The 23305-nt window shown below is 37.5% G+C and overlaps 2 protein-coding genes and 1 long non-coding RNA gene across 3 annotated transcripts; 1 reads left to right on the top strand and 2 right to left on the bottom strand.

Annotated features, from left to right (window-relative positions):
• Positions 1 to 546: 546 nt before the first annotated feature.
• On the bottom strand, positions 547 to 7972 carry LOC108879383 (CMP-N-acetylneuraminate-beta-galactosamide-alpha-2,3-sialyltransferase 1-like). The gene is made up of 7 exons (XM_018670621.2): positions 7834 to 7972; positions 3828 to 4095; positions 3204 to 3400; positions 2798 to 2965; positions 2263 to 2308; positions 2015 to 2134; positions 547 to 1289 (listed from the first exon to the last, which is right to left on the bottom strand). The coding sequence occupies exons 1-7, from the start codon at positions 7878 to 7880 to the stop codon at positions 1122 to 1124; spliced, it is 1014 nt and encodes a 337-aa protein (XP_018526137.1). The 5' UTR covers positions 7881 to 7972; the 3' UTR covers positions 547 to 1121.
• LOC127142141 (uncharacterized) lies at positions 3982 to 22696 on the top strand. Its single transcript, XR_007812637.1, has 2 exons — positions 3982 to 4126; positions 22608 to 22696. It is a non-coding gene; the product is annotated as an uncharacterized LOC127142141 (long non-coding RNA).
• LOC127142140 (CMP-N-acetylneuraminate-beta-galactosamide-alpha-2,3-sialyltransferase 1) lies at positions 18843 to 20875 on the bottom strand. Its single transcript, XM_051069211.1, has 3 exons — positions 20740 to 20875; positions 20511 to 20630; positions 18843 to 19961 (listed from the first exon to the last, which is right to left on the bottom strand). Exons 1-3 carry the CDS (start codon positions 20800 to 20802, stop codon positions 19794 to 19796), a joined length of 351 nt encoding a protein of 116 aa, XP_050925168.1. The 5' UTR covers positions 20803 to 20875; the 3' UTR covers positions 18843 to 19793.
• Positions 22697 to 23305: the final 609 nt, after the last annotated feature.

Here is a 23305-nt window from a genome sequence, read left to right as displayed (position 1 = left end):
AGGGATCACATATACCCAGATCAGGCATATTTGAAGACAATAAATAAAACACATGAAACCTGAAATTGTATAAAACAGTTTCACACTGCACACACTGCATTATGGATAAAAAATTAGTAAACTGTAATGCATATGCATAAAAACAACAACCTGAAGAAATAAGCTCATTACATTCCTGGAAACAAGCAGTCCTCACATGTCATGGAGCCATTGTCATCTGTAACACAATTACCCGCATAGATTTGAGGAATAACTGCACAGACTGCACATGATAGCCACTTAGAAAAAGCACACAGATATTCAGCCAAAAAAAAAAACCTCCTACCATTTTAACAGGGATGCAGCCACCCCTCATCTTTGAACAAAATAAATAATCTTTAAAAAAAACTATTGTTCTTGCAAAATCCATGCTCTTTCACACTTTGTTCTGTTTCTACACTAAGGAGATCATACTGAACTAATTAAAAAAAAAAAAAATATATATATATATATATATATATATATATATATATATATTTTTTTTTTTTTTTTTTTTTCTAAAGCGGGACAAAGGGCAATTTGATTGAAATAACAAATATAGAGTATATTTACATCATATAATATTTTGTGATGAACAAACATAAATGCATCCTGATGAAAAATGTAAAATATCCTTAACGCACTATGTCTAAACACTATTGTCCTTTTTCAAACCACCCCCCTACACCCTCTCCCTACCCACTAGGCCATCCCAAACCAAACAGCGAGGAGTGGAGGTAGGAGTTTGAAGATTGCTTCATCCTAATCTATGACTGAACATCTGAGAAGTCATGTGATCAGATGACATCACAGCTTGTAACCCATAGTTTTACTGACTTTAGTTTGTTTGAGGAAGACCAACGCCTACTGGAGCTTTGGTATCCAACAGCTGCCTCCCACATTACGACACTGCAGTAATGCAAGAAGTTCACAAAATGACTCCTCTACACATGAGCACACTCAAATGCTCAATACAAAAACAATAAAATGATAGTGCCTAAACATGAACACATTCGAACTTAACAATTAACAATAAAATGATAAAGGCAATGTTTAATGAATGAAATAGGGACACTAATGAGACAGAAAGAGCAAGACGAAATTTACCATCCTTTAAAAAAACGGATTTTCTTCTTCTTGTCTAGTTGCACCATAACATCATATTCATAACCTCCAGGATGAGCTCCAGTTTTCAAATTTTTGTTTCCAAGTCTTTCAAAGTAGTGGCTCCAGTTTCCATCACTGTCTGCTCCAAACCCAAAAACAGTGACCTGAGAAAACAAATATTACACCATGAATCTTAGCTGAATTTATTGTTTCCACATTTAAAAAATTAGTACTAATTTGTTGCAAGTTTTCGTACTGTGCAATTGTACAATTTAGTATTGTGGAAATGCACACTGCAGTACTAATTTACCTTTTGAACACTCTGTTGTCAGGTGAAGTGAATTTAACCAAACCGTAGACAAATACTTTGACATTTTGGAAAATACACTTATTCTTTCTTGCCAAGAGTTAGGTAAGAAGATCAATACCCTTCTCGTGACTGAACATTGAATATGAAATTGGAGCCACGGGAGCCACGATTCAATACTTAGCTTAGCACTGAATCTGAAAACAGGAAAAAAAAAAAAAAAAAAAAAAAACAAAAACAAAATGTTTTTACTTTAATGTTTTTACAGTTTTTATAATGATATACATACTGAGTTCATTACTAAGCTGTAGAGGTTGTTGGTGGGCTAGTTTTGTTTACCTTCAAACAGAGTCATGCTAGCTGTTTCCACATTTCCTGTCCTTATGCTAAGGTAAGTTAACTGGCTACTAGATCCAGCTACATACACATTTTTATCAGAAAGTATTTACGAGGATTAATTTATAACATTTTGAAACTGTCAGTCTTGTTCTTCCTTGTCTTTGCTGGTGCATCAGCATTTCTTGGTACATTTCTGCCACCAACTGTCATTCAGTTAAATAACATAATGTGTAATAAACCTACCTCATCACAAAGGAACAGGCTGAGAGCAAAAGTCAGAAAGCCAGTTGATGGATAATAGCCCTTATTTCCCAGCCAAGCTTCATGAACATATTTCATAAACTCTGGACTGAGGATCGCCACCTGTTATTAATAAGACAGAGCCCTTAATCTGACATTATGAACAATGATACAATGCGATAGTATTGCTGGATGACTTCATTAGATATCAATAATTGTAACTATCATGCAAGTTCATTTAAAATACTCACCAGATTCTTGTTAGCAATCAACTTTGAGTTTACAGCACCATTCTCCCTGTTGGAGGAAACATTAATTGCTAAATGTAGTGGAAAATGGGCATATTTGGTAATAACTAGTAACACTAGTTTTTCAGAATGTTATCTTAGATTCATACTGATAATTATACAATATATAATAACTGAACTAGCTAGTTAGTAACCATGTGAATGTTGTGGTTTAACTGCTTTCCTGCGTTTCTATAAAGCTCAAATGGCTCTTCAATTAGGCTAACAGTAAGAAGGCTGGGTTCACTCACTCACTCTACTTCCCCAGCACCAAACAGACAAATGACTTTCAAGTGAACAAAGCAGAGAATTTAGCAACAAAAGAGCCAGATATTTAACTTACCAGAAAATCTATTACAAATAAAATCAAAGGTGGTCTGTCACTGCTAGATGTATAAATGAGCAGCTGTATGTTATAACATTTGTTATAACATGTTCTGCCCTCATCTGCAGTTAAAGTTAATAAATATAGATACAGAGAGTAGCTTTGCAGACCTACCCTGGATTTAACTTCTTCATAAGCCACAGAAAATCACTTGACTTGAATGGAAACATTATTAAACGAGTTGTGTTTTCCAAATAGGTAGCACTCTCCGGATACATGATATGATAAGTTGTTTTGGTCCCAACATCTGCTTCATAGCCTTTGGTACGGCCACGGTTAATTCTAGGCAGTACAGAGAGATACATATTTATTAGCATGTAGTTAAAGATGATGGTGATTGAGGTTCACATTACATGAAAATCCTGAATAAAAGTGTTGTTGACCATCTGTTTGTGGCAGAGAAATTCTTACCCTTAGAAGTTAGATTTTTTTAGAGTGATTGTAGAGTGAAGTATTGTTTGTAACCTTAGTAAGGATGACATGACAAACACAGGGATTTTAATAAAGTTTGTTGATTTACCTTATCACGATATCATGAAAATCTATCAGAGGTCCATAACGTGATCCCTTCAGATTAGCAGAATTCCCCACCACAGCACAAATCTTGCAACGATCAGGGCTGGGCTCTGCAAAATCTGGAAAGGGTGGGATGACCTTAAACACCGTGTCCACTGCTTCATTGTAGTAAGTGAAGTTACGCTTTTCACCCTGTAAGCGCTGACACACAACAGAAAAAGAACATTATTTCCATGACCATAACTGTTAGTCACAGATGTGTCTACATAGAAAAACAATGTCAACGTCATTTTTACAGAGGATCAGTCTTAGATATTGTAGGGAGTAATGACATAAGAAGAAGCAGCCACAGTGAGATATTCAATGACAGGCTCCAGTAAACTCTACTTGCTGTTACAACCAGTCACCATTGCTGTCACCAAATCAACAAGAACTAAAATCTTAAAGATTACAATTTAACTGTGACTGCTGCCACCAAAGAAATTTATTGGCAAGCAAAGTTTTGATACAATGTTTAGAATATTTTCCTTCTTTTAACTTTTTAATTTCATTTTCAATTTGCAATGCTAATCATTGCTTTGAGATACAAGAATCAACTTTTCATCTGGTAAGATAAGTTGACATTTACCTTCCACCAATTGAAAATATCCTCTGTGATTTTATTCTTTATTGACAAAAAGGGCTTGGGAGCTGAAATAATACGTTCTCTAATACATGGGTCACCATCTGTTAAACACTGGTTGCAGCCACAATAACTTGACTTCTGAAGCCTGAGGTAATTCCAGGAAGAGGTCAAAAACACAGCAGCTACACAGATACTCAGCAGGGAAGCGATAACCCTGATTTTTCTCAACTTGCAAACCATCTTGGCAGCGTTGTTGAAGAACAGATCCAATCTGTGGATACAGTGAATGGTGAAATACACAGGTGAGTTGATATATGAATGTGGGAAAATCCATCAAGTTTACAGCAAAACAAATTTTCTCCTACAGATTTAGAGAAATTAAAACACCAGGCTGGAGAAAGGGATGAAAAAGGATGCAATGAAATCAACAGTGCAGCCACACCCATCATTTACAGTTGTAAACCTCTTGGTATATTGTTTGCTGATGCTACCATATTATGTAAGCATAACCATATACTGACAGCTGTTGGCTGTCAAATAGATTAACACTTGACTTCTATATGGTCCAGCCCTCATAAAGTAATACAACTGCTGTGTTTGTTTATGTTCCCGTTCTCTTGAACATATTCATGTCCCAATATACAATGCTATTGCTATGGGGGAAGAACCGTGCAAGCTGACAATCTAATAAACAAGGAAGAAAAAAGAAGAAAAAGAAAATGCAGTGCAGTTTAATTTGTTAACTAGCATACCGCACACACATTTCACACATTTCATAGCCTTTTTTATGGAATAAGAAACTGGCTCACTTACCACTTCCCTGCAGCAAAGGAGGTAAATTAAGCCTTCAAAATTAATTTCTGTAGGCGCCCCAACTTTTTTGGATTAACTACATACCCTCTGTCCATACAAAGGGAGTGTTTGAAAAGACTGTGTTACTCCACCCTATGATGCATTACTAGGACAATAGTGTACTGCAGCAAATAGTACTATATATGAACTAAACTAGAGGATGGCTTAAAATGATGAAAGGCTGGCACAGGCCTCAGACCTAAACCCTGTCTGGCTGGTTTAGGATGCAGTGGACAGAGGGTGAAAGCAAAGCAAACAACAATTAAAGCTGCGAGCAGCGTTGAACGGGCCCTCGCACCCGGCGCCCGTCGGGGGAGCGGCGACCGCGGGACCCCGGCAACCGCGGGGTCAACGCAGGTCGCAGGGCACACGCTGGCGTAACAGTTCACACTTCCGAGATGTAAAAATTTTAAATAAAAGCTTTTATGCTAATTATTTTCTGTGATAATATTTTTCAGAGCTCATCATCTGTGACAGCTCTTGGCTCTCCTGACTGTAACCTCTCTGTGGCAGCTTCTCACAGACTCAATCAACTCCTCTTCCCCTCCCCCCTCAAACACAAACACAAACACAAACACACACACACACACACAGATACCCCCTCCCAAAAGGAGATAAAACTCAGTTTTAACTTGAGTTTACAAGCTTTGAGCTTTGAGCAAAAGCATTTTTTTGCAAGTTCTGTTATTGGGTGCATATATAAATCATTTATGCTTAAACAAGGGTTATAATGAAGTTATTTGAACAGTGAATATCTCATCTGCCTAAAGTCAGGGCGAAGCCACTAACCAGCTGTAGGGATGGGTATCATTAGGATTTTATCTTTATCCATACAGACCCCTATCAGTCCAGCTCAGACTGTTACTGGTTTAAGAGAGTGAAGTTTATAGCAATTTGCAAAATTTGGAGATTAGTGACAAACTAACCAGTTAGACTACATACAGACAAGCTTTCATTTTAGCTGTTAGTAACAGTTTGCCATGAGCTTAACCAGCGTGCTGTGCTTCGTGTTAAACATGTCATGAGACTGTGGACAACGTTTGAGCCAGCTTTGACATCTGCAGATATGAGTTTCTGAAGAGGGGCCTGCTGAGGTTAGATGTGCTGAATAATATCCATTTTCATATCAGAAAAAACACTGCATTAAACATTGTCTTAGCTCACTGAGCTGAGGTCAACAGGTAATATAACCAACCTGTGAGGTGGCTCACCCCCGTAAGATAAACACATAAATGATCCCTGATAGAACCGATAATTAAAGGCACATCAGTAACAGGGAATGCTATTAAAACTAAACTATAAACTGGTGACATTAACTGCAAAAGAAGATTTTTATTGATACATTTCAGGTAGAATTTAGTTTTCAATAAGGAAAATGCTGTAAGAAACCTGAATTTGTTGCAACAAATTTAAAATAAAAGCTTTTATGCTAATTATTTTCTGTGATAATATTTTTCAGAGCTCATCATCTGTGACAGCTCTTGGCTCTCCTGACTGTAACCTCCCTGTGGCAGCTTCTCACAGACTCAATCAACTCCTCTTCCCCTCCCCCCTCAAACACACACACACAGACACACACACACACAGAGACCCCCTTCCAAAAACCCATCAAAGAGTAATACAATGGCTCCATCTGTAGGATAAAGTAGAGAGTCGCAACAGGAAGTTACCCCAAAATCTGAGGTTTCAAACAGGAAGTTGGGTTTCCGAACTTTGACGGGCCAGAACCGGCACACGCTTCGACCCAAACTCACAATTTTCGGAGCCAGTCTTCCAAAAATTGTCAAGGAGGGGCTGACAACATTTGAAGTGAATCTGGTCACCCGTCTAGAAACTGGACATCACACTATAAAATATGTCATTTCCTGCTATAAATAGGTGGCGCTACAACAATTGTATGAATATTGACATATGGATGTGTGCAGATAGGTACCATTAACAATCCTGTAAAGTTTGATGCAGTTTGGACAAAGTATGGCCGAAATATAGCAAAAATAAAGCAACTTCCTGTTTCGTGGCGAGTAATCGAACTTTGAGGGGCCATAACTTCCACGCCCTTCAACAAAAACTCAAAATCTGCCGCAATTTAACATCGTCTATGTCTTAAGAACATACTATTAAGTTTTGAAGTCAATGGGATAATGCGTCTAGGACTAGTTCGCGTTCAAGCGACCCCTGGAAATGGCCAAAAACACACAATTTTTTCACCTTCCGGTCAAAATAAAAATACTTTCTGTTGGGTTTAGAATATGGCTCCAAGAGACTTTTTGGTGCGTCATGGGATGTTACATATGTGTGCAGATTTTCAGATTTTTAGGCGCAACGGGCTTGAGGGGCTGTTCCGTTTAAAAATGTAGGTGGCGCTACCGAGGGCATTTTACCACGCCCATGCTCAAGACCCCTAAATTATTAAATTTTTCGCCGTGCCTGACGCGTCTGCAAATTTTGGTAAGTTTTCACGCATGTTAAGGCCCTCAAAAAGCCGATCTAAGAGGCGGAAAAAGAAGAAAAAAAATAATAATAATAATAATAATAATAATAATAATAATAATAAACAGACCGAAAACAAGAGGGTCCTTGCAACTCGTTGCATGGCCCCGTTGGGCCCACGCAACTCGTTGCTCGGGCCCTAATTATACAACACGCAGTTCCGACCAAGCAGTGATGCTTGCGGACCTCAGTCCTGCCCACATCACTGTTGTGCTCAAATGACATTAAAGCACATCCTCTTGGTTAATATTGCTAAAGTGCAATACGGGCAACAGTGCTGGAATGAACTTTCTGAGCAATTTTCGTTTAAAGAACATCACAGGTGTGTTCAGATGGTGGATAAGTTAGAAATTTAAATTCATTCCATGATTCCTTGTGTTTAAAATCTCCACTTAATTTCAGAAATGAAGTGAGCTGTTCTAAAACTTTTTACTGGTAGTGTAATTTCACACTTTAGTTGCCTATTTGCCATGTAAATAGAGCAGTAACATTAACAGTATATTCTTATATAAAAAAAAAAGTGTTATGCCAGACAATGGCACAGAAATAAAGCCTATTAATAATAATAACTACTTAATAGCTACTTTGTGTTTGTAAGTTTAATTATAAAAAAAATAATAATTAAAAAAAATGAAATGTATTAAAATGTATTTTATTTTCCCCTTACCTGGCAAGAGAAGAAAACCCAAGGAAAAAAATTGCTGAGTGAGGCATAAAAAATGATGCTATACAAGAACCTGTGAGATATGAACAATGATAACTGATAACTGAGGAGCAGTGGGTAGAACTAATGGGACGGAACACTTAGAGGGCTAGGTTTTCATCTCAAGCACTCATGTGCAGTGTTGTAAAAAATCTGGCGACTTTCCAAATCCTCTTGGCGACTTCCTTTTTTTTTCTTTTTTTTTTCAAAAGCAACTAGCAACAAATCTAGCGACTTTTCTGGTGTTGTTGGAGACTCCCAGCTGCAGTCAGAGCAGAGAGGAGACCCACACCAGAGCCAGCAATTCCACCCCACATAATTTATGTAATGTAGGTCTAGACAAAGCATTAAAGTAATATATTTTGAGAAGTAATTGCCTCATTTGCAGTTCTAAACATATTTATGGTGTTTTGTACTAACTTTTTTTTTTGTCTCTCTGATGTTATTCCTCTCTGCTACAGCGTCCATTACTTTTACATGCAAATACTCAAATATGCAAATTAGGCAATGGCATCATTTAGCTTATAGCAACTTTTAGGACAGCCAATAGCTACTTTCCTTACTAGCAACACCGCTCATGTGTGGCAGGACATGAACTGCATCACACAGTCAGAGAGAGAAGCTTGTTTATACTGGAAAACCACAAAGACTGTGTGACTGTTTTTCAGATTCAGGTTTTATTTTGCTTTTATTTTTCTTTTTTGATATATATATATCTCCTGACTACAAACGTACTGAAAATCCAACAAAGGTTGCAGAAAATTATGAGTATTCTACCCTTTATTCCAGTGGTGAGCTGAGCATTTCACACCTAGGCCTTTTCTGTATTAACCCATCTCCTTATACCACCAGTATGATTTCTATAGATATCTATTGAATGTGCTATAGAAACCATCAACAAAATACAGGAACACAGTATAGCAGAACTGTGCATCACAGACAGGCATGTCATGTAGCCAGAATAAATGCCATTACTAAAGCAATGCTATAAAAACCCAATTAACACACTGCAATAGGTCTCCAAACACTGCAGCCACAGCTGCTCCACACACATCATCTCCAGCAGAAGCATCAATAAAATGACAAAGCTGTAAACAATAAAATATTGGAAAAATGCAGTTTACTTACCGAAACTACTGATAAAAAACTGCTTCTGTCGAGTGGACATTCTAAAGCGAATTAAAACTTGTGCAAGAAATAGGACTGGGCAGACTCGACTGAACTCTTCCTCCTCCTTCAGTCGTTGTGACTGACACTAACATGTTTTAGCTTGCTTACGATCTATGACCATCCAATCAAATCACATGGAAATATCTATGTTAGTGCAACCCTGCTAGATGGCTCCTGGTCTCTGCAATAATTAATCTAATTGGTTAAAGGATCCGCGAGGCAACAGTTTCATCGCCATTTATTTTAAATTAATAGCACTGCTGATTCTGAAGACGTCAAGGCAGGTTTCAGTCAATTTGCCAGATGGGGCTGAAATCTGATTGGATAAAAGCTCTAACATAAACCGACTGTATTGGAAGAGGGAAGCTATGAGATGAAGAGAACAGATGATTGCGAACAATTTAATACATATAGTATTAATGAAAAAAAAACATAAAATATAATTCAGTGATTGTGACAGCAGAGAAGGCCCTGCTTTATTCATTCCACTCACTGCTATGAGAGGTGGTTTATGAGTTTGTGGTAGAAGGAGATGAGTTAAACTGGTCTTGTTACATGCATATGCAGGTCAACTCCTTGAATGACTTTGAGTTTGAATTTAATAACTTTCTTGTTCAGGTAACTGAGAAATGCAAGTCAGCTCCTTCTTCATCTTGTGGAAGAGGTAATAGTCTGAGGGTGCCAAATCAGGTGAAGAGTAAGTTCAGCAAACCACAAATCATCTGATCTTTAAGCTGGTATGTTTACTTTCATGCATGTGTGCTCCTCACACCCAAAACCATTACAAAATTCCAAATATACACAGCGTCTGGCTGTGCCCTGTTCTGGCACTATTTCAGTGTCCACAGATAATGTTTCAGAGGTGAGGCATCTTCAGCAGGCCCATTTATAATATGGTTGAAATATGGTTGTTTTTCACTTTTTTGTGCTTTGGAAGTATGAATACAGCAGTTTAATTAGATTCAGTGACCGATGCGTTGTGGCTTTACTTCTGGCTCTATTTAATTGTGTTTTTGCCTGTCAAGCTGGAGAATGACCTTCCATGTTGTTATCAGTGACATCAAAGGGTTGTGTCTCAATTCAGACATCTGATCATTACTGTTAGGGTTAGCCTCCACCTGTGTTCATTTTTTCTTCCTGTTTTCTTCCTTTTCAGCTACAGTATTTCTCAAAAACAACTAATCCAAAAAAATTCACAGTTGACACTGCACTTTCTCAAGTCCTCACAAATATGGCCAATCTCACAGCACAGCTGCTCTCATTAACCTGTTTTTATGTTTATTCTGTCATGACAATGATTGTACAATTATTTTATTTGCACCTCAGCAGCTTGGTTAGGGCTGCTGCAAATAATAATAATAATAATAATAATAATACAAATTTATTATTATTATTATTATTATCATTGTTATTATTATTATTATTATGAACCATAATCAAATACTTGTTCCACTATGTGACAACAGAAACATAAAAAATATGTAATCGAGAACAACAATATTGTTAGTTCCTCTGCATTAAAACACAGTGACAGTGATCACAGAGAGCAGGACAAAACAGATTGACAGGCCTGTTTCCCTCACTTTCTCCCTCTCTCAGTGACTAAAACCACAAGTCAGTTGGCCTCTGTGTACACTAGCAGTGACACAACAATCAAATATTATGTTTAGCAGGATGATAATATTTGCAATGTGTCAGTCATTCAAGGGAGAAAAAAAAGACATCAAACATCAAGTTCTGGATGATCGTCATGCTCTGGAAGATGCTGGAGAGCACAGAAATTCTGCTCATCATTATCAACTCATCAGCATAATCTGACACACGTAATATTCAATAATACAAGAGCAGTTTTGCTCAGTACAAGTCTTGAGTGGGTCCCTTCCAATTTCTCAGTTCCATACTTGGTGGTGGCATTTACAAAATTTCATAGTCATTCTCATGTCTAAATTACATTTTAATCCAGTTTGTTTGTTGTGTTTTGTATGGATTATGAGGATGGATAAAATGGAATTACAAGAAAGTGATTAAACAGCAATGATGCCAGGTGACAGGATTATTAATAGCTGGTGCAAAATCACTTTAGGATCTCATTAAGAATGTGGCAAGTGTGTAGATTCACAGACATCTATGAAATGTCATTAAATTAGTATCCTGAACTCTGTATTCAGGAACTAGTTATTAACACTTAACAGTTATCAGGTCTGAGTTGTTCTTTGCTTGTTTCTTGGTAACTAGGTGGTATTTTGTGTACCATATTGTAAAATGTACAACTATATATATAATATATTTGGGTTGGGATCATTGCAAGGCTATGAGATGAAAAGGGTCATGGAGGTAATACCTTCACATTTCAACACAAGATTTGTTTCCCACAGTTGATATTTTCAGACCATAGCAGCAAATGCAAACACAGATGTTGGCTCTGCTCCATTTCAGTTACCTGGCCAGTGCCAGTTTACACACATCACAGTTCTTGCAGCCCTGTCATGTTATTTGCATGTGTTGTAGCCCTGAGGTGGAGTTACATTTTTGAAGCAGTGCACACACCGTACCTTAACACACAATTACAGTGGCATTTTAAAGTGTCACACCCTAGCACTGTAATGGTGCAGCTTTAACATTACAGCAGCACATCTGTACCATAGCGTAATAATAATAATAATAAACTATATTTGTTTAGCACCTTTCAAAACCCAAGTTACAAGGTACTTCACACAGTACTATACAATACATACAATAATTTGAAAAGACAATATGTACAATAGTGTAAAAAGAGCAACATTTAAAAGAGAGATAAAAGAAAAAGAAACAACAACAATGAAACAACTGAATAGACGATATTAAATGTTGCAAAATGCTTATTTGTATAGGTGGGTTTTTAAAAACTTTTTAAACTGAGGCACTGACTCAGCTGTTCTGATAGTGAGGGGGTGTTGGTGCTGGGACAGTTAAAGCATGGTCCCCCTTTGTTTTAAGCCTAGACCGTGGCACTCTAAGTCTCTGATCAGAGGGATCTAGGTGCAGACTAGGGGGTTAAGAGTTCAGAGATGTATAATGGAGCCAGACCGTGTAGTGCCTTGAAAGTAATCAGAAGTTTCTGTAGCAAATGGGGAGCTTGTGTGATTCAGTCAGGACCGGAGTAATGTTTTCCCTGCATCAAGTGTTTGTGAGTAGTCTTGTGATGTGGATTTGGGTTTAAAGTCCCAAACCACTGGGCTATGATCAGAATTCTTCAGCCTGATTCAGGTGTCCAAAAATTATCAGGAGACGGCAGTGTCCAGGGCAGCAGAGTTTATTTGTCGACAAAGAAACCCGGGAACCGTTCACAGTGCATACATGATACACCAGAAGAGCCCCAAAACTGTCTTTGTCCCTCTTTTTATACAGTTTTGGCTGTGACTTTCCACGCCTCTCAGGTCATTTTACTGGTCTGTCCAATTTACACCATTAAAACATTGGTTTGTTTAGATGTCTATCTTGGGGCTCCTCAAAAAAAAAGTTACACTCTTATTTTATCTCCAAGGCTTATCTTATCTCCAAGGCTGTCTTCTGGAAAGCCCCTGCGCGTTTCTTCTAGCTGCACTTCAGCTTACAGTGTCATGCCAGGACAGGCCCTGTCCTCATTTGGCCTTTTCTCTCTCTCCTTTACACCATTATGTTCTGGCCTGTTCTGATTGTATTTTTTAAAAACTAAGTTAGTTATTTTTACACCATTATTTTTTAACTCTTCCTTGTTTCTTTTTTTTTTTTTTTAAATTATATGTCTTTTTCTCACAAAGTAAGCATGCAGTGAACACTAACATCTACTCACACATAGTGGCTTTTAACACACATATATCACATGTTTTCTTTGAACAGTAAATACTGATAATACCATTTCCACATAATACTCCTTTAAAATCAGCTTAATACTGTACTTTTTCTTTTAAAGGCACTTCACTCTTTGCATACCTATTGACAAATTATACTACACTTGCAGTGGTATTTCATTCAAGTATTTCTAAAAGCTGTTTTGCAACTACCTTTTCAGCATTTTTGAAGCCAGAGGTAATTTGGATCTAGTAGTAGTTATGGGGCATTGTTGGATCTAAACCAGGTTTCTTAAAGAGAGGCTGGATACAGGCCTGCTTAAAATAGTCTGGGACCAGACCAGATAGAAAGCATGGCATGTGTTATTTTGTCTGTAAGTGATGTCCAGATTATGCAGATTTTCACAGGTGAGCCCACAACAGTCCTATATGAGGTCTCATCATGCTGCTTTGACATTGTACAATGACAGCAACAACCCCAAATATTACATATACAGCTCCAGAGCTGAGGGGATTCTGAATGTTGTCTGGAAATGTGGAGAGGCTGTGTTGTTGTGACACTGATGTGTCTTGGATGCCTAAAACAAAGGCTAATCCTAATCCCAATTGCAAAAGCCTGGTCAGCTTTAGTCTTGAGCTGCAGAGCCACATAAAAACTGCTATTTAAGCAACCAAGTTCTTCTGCACAATTGGTGTTTCCAGTGACTGATGAGAAAGTAAGTGCAATGGATTTTGCATGAAGCCGACCTCTATGGACCATTGTTAACAAAACCTGATGAATGTTGGCACCAAAATAAATTTGTCTGGATCAGATGAGGCCCATCACATTTGGTGTGGACTTTGCCAGGAATACCACAGTGACTTTATAGTGCAGAACACCTCTGGGTTTTTTGAATGGAAGTGGAAGGTGGAGCAACAAAACCCTCCAGCAAAGAGCACCCTCTATGTATCAGCATAAATAATGACAGCAGGATAGGCTTAATTTTAAACCCTGTAATTCAGTAGACAGACAGAGATGTGGGATTCATATTTGTATTTTATCACTTCTACAACTGAAAATATATATATCTCTCCATCTATAAAGTAAATCTGTGGTGCAAAGTTGGAATCAGTATTGTGATGTTTTAAAGATTCTTTAAAATTGAGTCAAAACTCTCTTTCTCACATACACACCCTATATACAGTCTATGACACACACAAACAATGTATCCTTCACATCATGACACTTGACGTCTACATGAGGAGACAGGCTTATCATTTCACACAGTCACATTTCTAGACTATGAAAGCATCATATTAATTACATAAGGAGATATTAAAGAATTTAACCACCGCCAGTTATTTATTTATACTCTTTTTGATGCAGTAAAAGGACGGTGCTGATGGGATGAGGGGGCTGTCATACCTGCCCACACTCCTACTTCCAGTGTCTGTGAAAAGGGACTAGATTCTCAACTCCAAAAGAAAAAAAAAGAGTTTAACCTGTCCAAACCACCTTGATTCAACAATAAATCATGGGTACACAATGTTTCCAGTGTTTCCCCTATTAAGTCAGGTCAGACTTAAGTCAGAGTATGAATATTGAAACAAGGTTTAGTTATTGTAATAATTCATCTTGGTCACACTGGCTGTTAAGAAAGCCATTTCTAATGCACATGTCTGTAATCTAAATCCAAAGTCCTTATTATGTGCAAAAATAATTTAAAGTTCATAATTCACTTCAAAGTTCACATGAACGCTGTAACCAATTCCTTTGTCAAATTGCAGTAAACTACTGGCTATTTTAGTGTTCCTACGGGAATCTCCTTAAACAGTTTGTTACTGTAACAATTTTTAAGCACTGTAGAATATGTTCTTTACAGTATAACTCTGCTAGAGGTCCGGCATATCCTAGTCCATGTACCTTGAGTTCAGTTTCCTTTTTTCTTGAACAATGGCAAGAGATGGCCATATAACTTTACATTTATTAAGTCAGTAGCTCACAAATTTTAATCAAAGAAATTTGTTCATATGAACAATTGCTCATATCAGACAGGTTCTAACCAATCTGTATATAACCTGTATACCAAAGAAAATGCACTTTGCCTTCAGTATCTACTCATGTGCAATAGAAAACAAGGGAAAGAGCAAACCTAGAATTGCACAGCTGAGACAACTGAAGTGAGTGGAACACAATGCTGTGAAACCTTCAAATGACATGTGGACTGCATGAAGCCCCACTCAGTCCAAGAGGTTTTTAATAAGGGTGATTCTTCATAACTGGACTGACTGGGACTCTCAAGTTCACAACACTCATCATTACTATCACTGATGTTGCTTGGATTTGCAATTGAGTCAACTAGACTTTCTTTAGAGCTATCCTTATGCTTTCTTGACACATGCAATGTGAATGTAAAACTCTAACTGTAACCCTACACCCTAACTCTAAGTAGGGAGAAAAACTAGAGGAAATCAATGGAGGATTACATCTTACATTGACGTTTGAACGACCAAACTAGCTAACTTAGCTACCTGAAATTAGTTTGTTGATTTGATTGTTTAGAAATTCAATCCAGTTGCAATGATCAAATAAAACTAGAAAATGCATTTCCTGTGGAAAATGCGTGTGAATTCTGAGAGCTGAATGAATCGCTGAAGCAATGCTTAAAATGGCTGAAATTACTGTTGAAATGAAGAAGAAAAAGTTGAAAGGCTGAAATTGTTGAAATACAGAAGAAAAATGTAAAATTTTAAAGGCAAAAATAATTGTTGAAGTTTAAAATGGCTGAAATTAGCAGAGAGAAAGGGTAGATGCATAAGCTGAAAGTTTAAACCAATAGCTGAAGCATTCATTTGAATAGCAAGGTTGCCGACAAAGTTGAACATTTTAAAAAGCATAAACAGTTGAAGAAAGTTGAATAAGCACAAATGTAAAAAGGTTTAAACCTTTTGATAGGTGAATGGTTTCTGTAGCAGAAAGTGTGCAGAACTAGTTACAACCCAAACAGGGGTGGAAGCAGAAAGGAAAAACAGCTAAATGCAGAATCAAAAGTTGGAATTTAAATTGTAAAAGAGGTAGAAACAATTGAAAGGTAAAATCATCTGCTGAGGGTTTGACTCAGTTAAAATAGAGAGAAAGAGGTATTAAGTCTTAAACACTGACTAAAGATAATAAATCCATCAGTGATCTCTGTGTAAGAGGAATCCAGCAGAATGGCCCATGTGTTAATATATAGATGATAGTTGTGTGTGTGTGTGTGTGTCTGTCTCTTTGTGTGTTTAAATAGTACATGTTGTGTTTAAGTGTCCTTCTCTTTCTCTGTGTATTCCAGTATCTGGCCTGATGTTTTACTTTGAAAATCTCTCTCTTTGTGTGTTTTCTATCACCAACTGAAATTAACTGCCAAGTTACTCCTGATTGAAACTGCTCTAAAACCTGTTTGAAGTGAAAACTGTTGAACTGTGTGTGAATCCACGTCTTCTATGTGCTGTGGAGACAGTTTGTAGCAGGATTTTAACAGAAAAGTAAGTCAAGAGTTTGATAAACAGCACAGACATCAGAGATCAGCTGATCACAGTCACCTGTTTGTGTCCAACTGCACTCACAGGTTGCCATAACAATATTAAGGTCTCAGCCTCAACTGTGTCAGATTTTGCTCTGCGCACCTCTTGAACTCCTCCTAATAATTCAAAAACCATACCTCTTATTGATAAAATCTGGTGACTACCAGCACCAGGAGACTTTACTGAACACAGACATGTGTTATTTGTGTAGTTAAAGTGAAAAATGACCACAGTATGGCAGTTTAAAAACTGGCCTGGTTTGGCTGTTGTATGAAGACGGCTAAAATGGAGATGAATGGGGCAGTTGAGGGCTCCTCTTGCTGATCAGAGGCTTCTACCTCAAAAACCGTAAATCCTATGGCTTAGGGAGTCACACTGTGTGAAAGAGCACAAAATTATCTACAATTTGCGGTATAAATTGTGTGTGAGAAGTGAAAGGTGTGGGCAGGAGAAGAGTTGAAGCACAAAAAATTGAGAAAAGGTTGCGTGACATCACCCACTATAGACACACCCATTATAAACTCAGAAATTGCCAAAAATGAGCATGAAATATAAACTGCTGTCATTCAAAAACTGTACAAGATATCAAAAAATTGAATGTAGGTTTAATAGCTGAACTTATTGGGACCTGTTTAAAGTTTAAATGAAGTCTCTAGCACAAAGTATGCTGAAGTAGTTAAAGTTCAAAGAGGCTGAAGTTTTCCAAGATTTAACATTCCGTCCATTCATTTGAATGGCAAAAAATTTGCAGAAAAAGTTGAATATTTTAAAAAGTATAAGTAGTATAAAAAAGTTGAATGTGAGCAATAATGTCCTGAATGAGCTGAACATTTTGGTGGTTGAATGGTTTTAATAGCACAAAGTATGTGGAAGTAGTTAGATGCCGAAAAACGTATGGAAGAATAATAATAAAGATTTGAAGAACAATAGTGTGAATGCTCTCAGCATGCTCTCAGCATTCACACATTCACACTAATAAATTGACATGTTACTGGTAATGTGCTTCAACATGGTTTTGTTCACGCAACATCATAAGGGGAGTATGCTAGCTAACGTTAGCTGGAAGCATTTGCAAGCATGTTAGCAATATGCTAACACCTAGTAACATCGAGCAGTAATTCTGACTTTGTTAGGCTTATGCCATTTCACAAAAAACAGACAAGGTAAATTCAGCACTAAATAACATAATAGGATAACACTGACTTTAACAATATTGCATTCATCTTTTTTGGTAAACCACAGAAGCAGGATGGATTATGGCACATAGAGGAAAGGTAAAAAGAGGAAAGCAGCAGGTTCACGATGCTTCGTGTTTCAGTGCTGGCAGGGCCAGAGTCAGGGTGCCAATAGTTTTCTTCAGTTTCTCCTTCTCTCTTGAACAAGGTGGGAGTTGAAAACCTCCCAGACAGGGGCCCCTGTCAGACATTCCGAGTTCACCCTCATTACACGTTTGGGTTTGTCATTGTCCCTCTCTTCACCTTAGTGTCTAAGACATACAGCTGCAGATCTGATGATGCAATCACAAAGTCCATCATCAATTTTTGGCCTAAGGTGTTCTGGTACACTTAATGATCCACCTTATGCTCGAACATGGTGTTTGTTATGGCCAATCCATGACTAACACACAAGTCCAACAACAAGGCACCACCACCAGGTTCAGATCAGGTCGGCCATTCCTCCCTGTCACACCCCTCCAGGTTTCTCCATTATCACCCACAGTGTTGAAGTCCCTAAGCAGAACTATAGAGTCCAGTCCTAGGTGGAATACTTTCCAGGACACAAGCTGGAGACCCCAAGAAAGCCAAATCCTCTGAGCTGCTGTCTGGTGCATAAGCACACACAACTGTCAGAACCTTCCTTTCAGCAACTCGCATTTGCATAGAGGCTTTCCCTATTGCAGGCAAGGTAGCACAGTTCTGATTTAGCCATTTCAGTGGGGTTTTATGAACTGCATTTAGTCTGGCCCCTCACCCAGTACCAGTCTCCCTTAGAAGACCCTATCTTCTCTGGGTAGGGTAGTTTATACTGTATGCCCACTGTCCACTCCTACTTACTGGCAAGTCTGCTGCCATTAATAAATTAATTTTAAAAATCCATTGCTTCTGAACATAATCCAGCAAGAGGTTAGATTTGTTTGCATCCTCCAAAACAGCATTTGCTGTTGCAGTTTACTTCTATATTAATGTGCTTTCTAGGGGTAATAACAATGAGGCCGTAGATTGAATTAGCTTCATATGGAACGTTGCTCATGTGAGCCTTCACAGACACCGCAAAGTCTGTTGAAAGGCCTAAATCACCTGTGTAATAAAAACTTCTCAGGTCAGTAACACTCAAGGCTAAATGTACAATCCCATGTTCAGTAATTCAAAACCACTTACAATGGTATTGCTGTTGCCTTGGCTTTTATGTGTGGATATTACATGGAGAATCAAATAACATCAAACAGTCAAATAGTTTTGAGGCATTTATTCGAGGGACATTGAGTAGCCAATATTATCGTATCAGTCATGCAGAGAAAGCAGAAATAAATGCACAGGTAAACATTAATGAACATGCTGTAAATTACAAAGTTAGAATGTTCAAAGTGTTAAAATCTTTCATATTTCACCATACAGGAAACATATACATCCAGATCAGGCATATTTGAAGGCAACACACAAACCACATGAAACCTGAAACTTAATAAAGCCATTACCCACCACACTCCATTATGGATTAAGACTGAATTACCTCTAATACAATTCAAGTCCCTTCATACATTTTTCCTTACTGAATTACTTTTAGATGCTGACTTACTGACCATGTGCAATGCCTATGCTGTGGAATCACTGATCATCTTGGAACATGCTCTGTACAAATGTAAGTTTTGTGTGACCACCCATACAGATATTTACAACTTACAGTTTATATTGTATTTAGGAATAAATATAACCCTCTCTCATCTAGAAAAAAAAAGGGCCAGTTCCAAAAACCACCAACAACCAAGTTTTTTTTTTTAAGTCTACTGTGGAATAAATGGAATGCCACATGACTGCCTACACTGTTATTTATGTGTCCTAAGTACTGCTGTGTATAATATGTTAATACAAAACCATGGATACAAGAAGTTACGGCAGTTCCTGTTTCTGCCAGAGAAAAAAAACTGCACCTTAGTGAAAGTTGTTTCATTCAACTGTAACTAACTACAAACACAGAGTTGGGAGGGTCCATTTTAAGAAGCTTTCATGTCACAAACTTTTGGGTGGTCTTCCGACAGGGTGCTTCCTGTTTAAAGATTACTCCATCCTAATCTATAATTGAACATCTGAGAAGTCATGTGATTTTGGTCAGATCACAGCTTGTAACCCAATGTTTAATGAATGAAATAGAGACACTAATGAGACATAAAGAGCGAGACTAAATTTACCATCCTTTAAAAAAACGGATTTTCTTCTTCTTGTCTAGTTGCACCATAACATCATATTCATAACCTCCAGGATGAGCTCCAGTTTTCAATTTTTTGTTTCCGAGTCTTTCAAAGTAGTGGCTCCAGTTTCCATCACTGTCTGCTCCAAACCCAAAAACACTGACCTGAGAAAACAAATATTACACCATGAATCTTAGCTGAATTTATTGTTTCCACATTTTACTTTTTTTTTTTTAGAGTTCAATACAAAAGTAAGCAATAAAACATGTTATGTAAACTTACAAGTGCATACACAAAACATACAGAAGAAAAGAAATGCTGCATAAAATTTCCATTCTTTAAAATTCTGAGGATATTTCTTCTTATGCTATTCTTCTTCCTCTACTTCTTCTTTGTCTTCTTCTGCTTGTGATCATTATTATTATTATTATTATTATTATTATTTGTAGTAGTAGTAGTAGTGGTATTATATTTCACTGTGGCAATGTAGTATTGTGGTGCTGCACTGTGGTACTAATTCACCTTTTCAACATTTTGCCATCAGGCTACAGTTTGTATATCTGGAGGCACAGAGCGCCTCTTGTTTTCATGAAAATGATGACTGTCATCTCTCGAAAGCGAAAGACAGAAGTAAAAATGAAGTTATAATATAGAAAACCTCTTAGGCAGATCTTTTAGGTACCTCTTGGATGTTTGGAGTAATATGAACCTACCTCATCACAAAGGAACAGGCTGAGAGCAAAACTCAGAAAGCCAGTTGATGGATAATAGCCCTTATTTCCCAGCCAAGCTTCATGAACATATTTCATAAACTCTGGACTGAGGATCGCCACCTGTTATTAATAAGACAGAGCCCTTAATCTGACATTATGAACTATAATACATGATTTGATCAGATATCTACAACTGTAACTATCATGCAAGTTCATTTAAAATACTCACCAGATTCTTGTTAGCAATCAACTTTGAGTTTACAGCACCATTCTCCCCTGTTGGAGGAAACATTAATTGCTAAATGTAGTGGAAAATGGGCATATTTGGTAATAACTAGTAACACTAGTTTTTTCAGAATGTTATCTTAGATTCATACTGATAATTATACAATATATAATAACTGAACTAGCTAGTTAGTAACCATGTGAATGTTGTGGTTTAACTGCTTTCCTACTTTCTATAAGCTCAAATGGCTCTTCAATTAGGGCTAACAGTAAGAAGGCTGGGTTCACTCACTCACTCTACTTCCCCAGCACCAAACAGACAAATGACTTTCAAGTGAACAAAGCAGAGAATTTAGCAACAAAAGAGCCAGATATTTAACTTACCAGAAAATCTATTACAAATAAAATCAAAGGTGGTCTGTCACTGCTAGATGTATAAATGAGCAGCTGTATGCTAACACATTTGTTATAACATGTTCTGCCCTCATCTGCAGTTAAAGTTAATAAATATAGATACAGAGAGTAGCTTTGCCAGACCTACCCTGGATTTAAACTTCTTCATAAGCCACAGAAAATCACTTGACTTGAATGGAAACATTATTAAACGAGTTGTGTTTTCCAAATAGGTAGCACTCTCCGATACATGATATGATAAGTTGTTTTGGTCCCAACATCTGCTTCATAGCCTTTGGTACGGCCACGGTTAATTCTAGGCAGTACAGAGAGATACATATTTATTAGCATGTAGTTAAAGATGATGGTGATTGAGGTTCACATTACATGAAAATCCTGAATAAAAGTGTTGTTGACCATCTGTTTGTGGCAGAGAAATTCTGACCCTTAGAAGTTACTAGTTGTTGTGAAAGTACAAAGGAACAAATGCAGTTGTCTATGGCAACACCATCATTCAAACTAGATTTTTTTAGAGTGGAAGTATTGTTTGATTTACCTTATCACGATATTATGAAAATCTATCAGAGGTCCATAACGTGATCCCTTCAGATTAGCAGAATTCCCCACCACAGCACAAATCTTGCAACGATCAGGGCTGGGCTCTGCAAAGTCTGGAAAGGGTGGGATGACCTTAAACACCGTGTCCACTGCTTCATTGTAGTAAGTGAAGTTACGCTTTTCACCCTGTAAGCGCTGACACACAACAGAAAAAGAACATTATTTCCATGACCATAACTGTTAAGTCACAGACGTGTCTACATAGAAAAACAACAGTCATTTTTACAGAGGATCAGTCTTAGATATTGTAGGGAGTAATGACATAAGAAGAAGCAGCCACAGTGAGATATTCAATGACAGGCTCCAGTAAACTCTACTTGCTGTTACAACCAGTCACCATTGCTGTCACCAAATCAACAAGAACTAAAATCTTTAGGATTATAATTTAAATGTGCCTGCATGTAATGTGACTTTGCATGCCAACAAGTAAGTTGTTGGCAAAGTTTTGATACATTGTTTAAAATGTCTTTTTCCCCCCTTTTTAACTTCATGTTCAATTTGCAATGCTAATCATTGCTTTGAGATACAAGAATCAACTTTTCATCTGGTAAGATAATTGACATTTACCTTCCACCAATTGAAAATATCCTCTGTGATTTTATTCTTTATTGACAAAAAGGGCTTGGGAGCTGAAATAATACGTTCTCTAATACATGGGTCACCTGTTAAACACTGGTTGCAGCACAATAACTTGACTTCTGAAGCCTGAGGTAATTCCAGGAAGAGGTCAAAAACACAGCAGCTACACAGATACTCAGCAGGGAAGCGATAACCCTGATTTTTCTCAACTTGCAAACCATCTTGGCAGCGTTGTTGAAGAACAGATCCAATCTGTGGATACGTGAATGGTGAAATACACAGGTGAGTTGATATATGAATGTGGGAAATCCATCAAGTTTACAGCAAAACAAAAGAAATTAAAACACCAGGCTGGAGAAAGGGATGAAAAAGGATGCAATGAAATCCACAGTGCAGCCACACCTTGCATTCACACATGAAAACCTGTTGGTATATTTTGGCTCATGCTAGACCTGCAATTAACAGTCTGACTTTATAGCTCAGGGTTGGCTTACTGCCAACTTTTGGCAGCAAAGGAATAATAAGTTACAGTGAAGGCAAAGCAAACTACAAGTGCAACACATTTGTGGACATCTTCAACAGTGTTGGAATGACCTTTCTGAACAATATTTGATTTTAATTGTTTAAAGAAAGTCACAAGTGTGTTCATATGATGAACTGAGATTCAGTTTAGTTCAACAAAAAGATTCCATGATTCCTTGTTTTTAAAATCTCCACTAACACAAACACAGACACTGAATTATGTAAACTTAAATAACAGCTGTGTAATTTCACACTTTAGTGTCCTCTTTGCCTTTTGCAGTAACATTTACAGTATATTGTTAGTTGCTGGAGTTGAAAGCAACTGGACTTCTTTACGTCCCTGCTAGGCAACAGCATAGAAATAAAACATAGTCACAGTCACATATTCACATAATCTAGAATGACTGCCTTGAGGATTTAATAATTAATAGACTAGTTAGGCCAATTAAAACTCTACA

The sequence above is a fragment of the Lates calcarifer genome, unplaced genomic scaffold (genome assembly GCF_001640805.2).
Source record: "Lates calcarifer isolate ASB-BC8 unplaced genomic scaffold, TLL_Latcal_v3 _unitig_645_quiver_944, whole genome shotgun sequence".
In the NCBI taxonomy this organism is placed as follows: Eukaryota; Metazoa; Chordata; class Actinopteri; family Centropomidae; genus Lates; species Lates calcarifer.
This window is presented reverse-complemented; position numbering and strand designations above follow the sequence as displayed.

Excerpts from the sequence above, each read along its gene's own strand:
- LOC108879383 (XM_018670621.2), bottom strand. The coding sequence starts at position 7,880 with ATGCCTCACTCAGCAATTTTTTTCCTTGGGTTTTCTTCTCTTGCCAG. Across the intron at positions 2,309-2,797 it reads ATGAAGAAGTTAAATCCAGG|GGAGAATGGTGCTGTAAACT; the intron begins GTAGGTCTGCAA and ends TTCCTCCAACAG. Across the intron at positions 1,290-2,014 it reads GCCTGTTCCTTTGTGATGAG|GTCACTGTTTTTGGGTTTGG; the intron begins GTAGGTTTATTA and ends TTGTTTTCTCAG.
- LOC127142140 (XM_051069211.1), bottom strand. The coding sequence starts at position 20,802 with ATGTTTCCTCCAACAGGGGAGAATGGTGCTGTAAACTCAAAGTTGATT. Across the intron at positions 20,631-20,739 it reads TGATTGCTAACAAGAATCTG|GTGGCGATCCTCAGTCCAGA; the intron begins GTGAGTATTTTA and ends TATTAATAACAG. Across the intron at positions 19,962-20,510 it reads GCCTGTTCCTTTGTGATGAG|GTCAGTGTTTTTGGGTTTGG; the intron begins GTAGGTTCATAT and ends TTGTTTTCTCAG.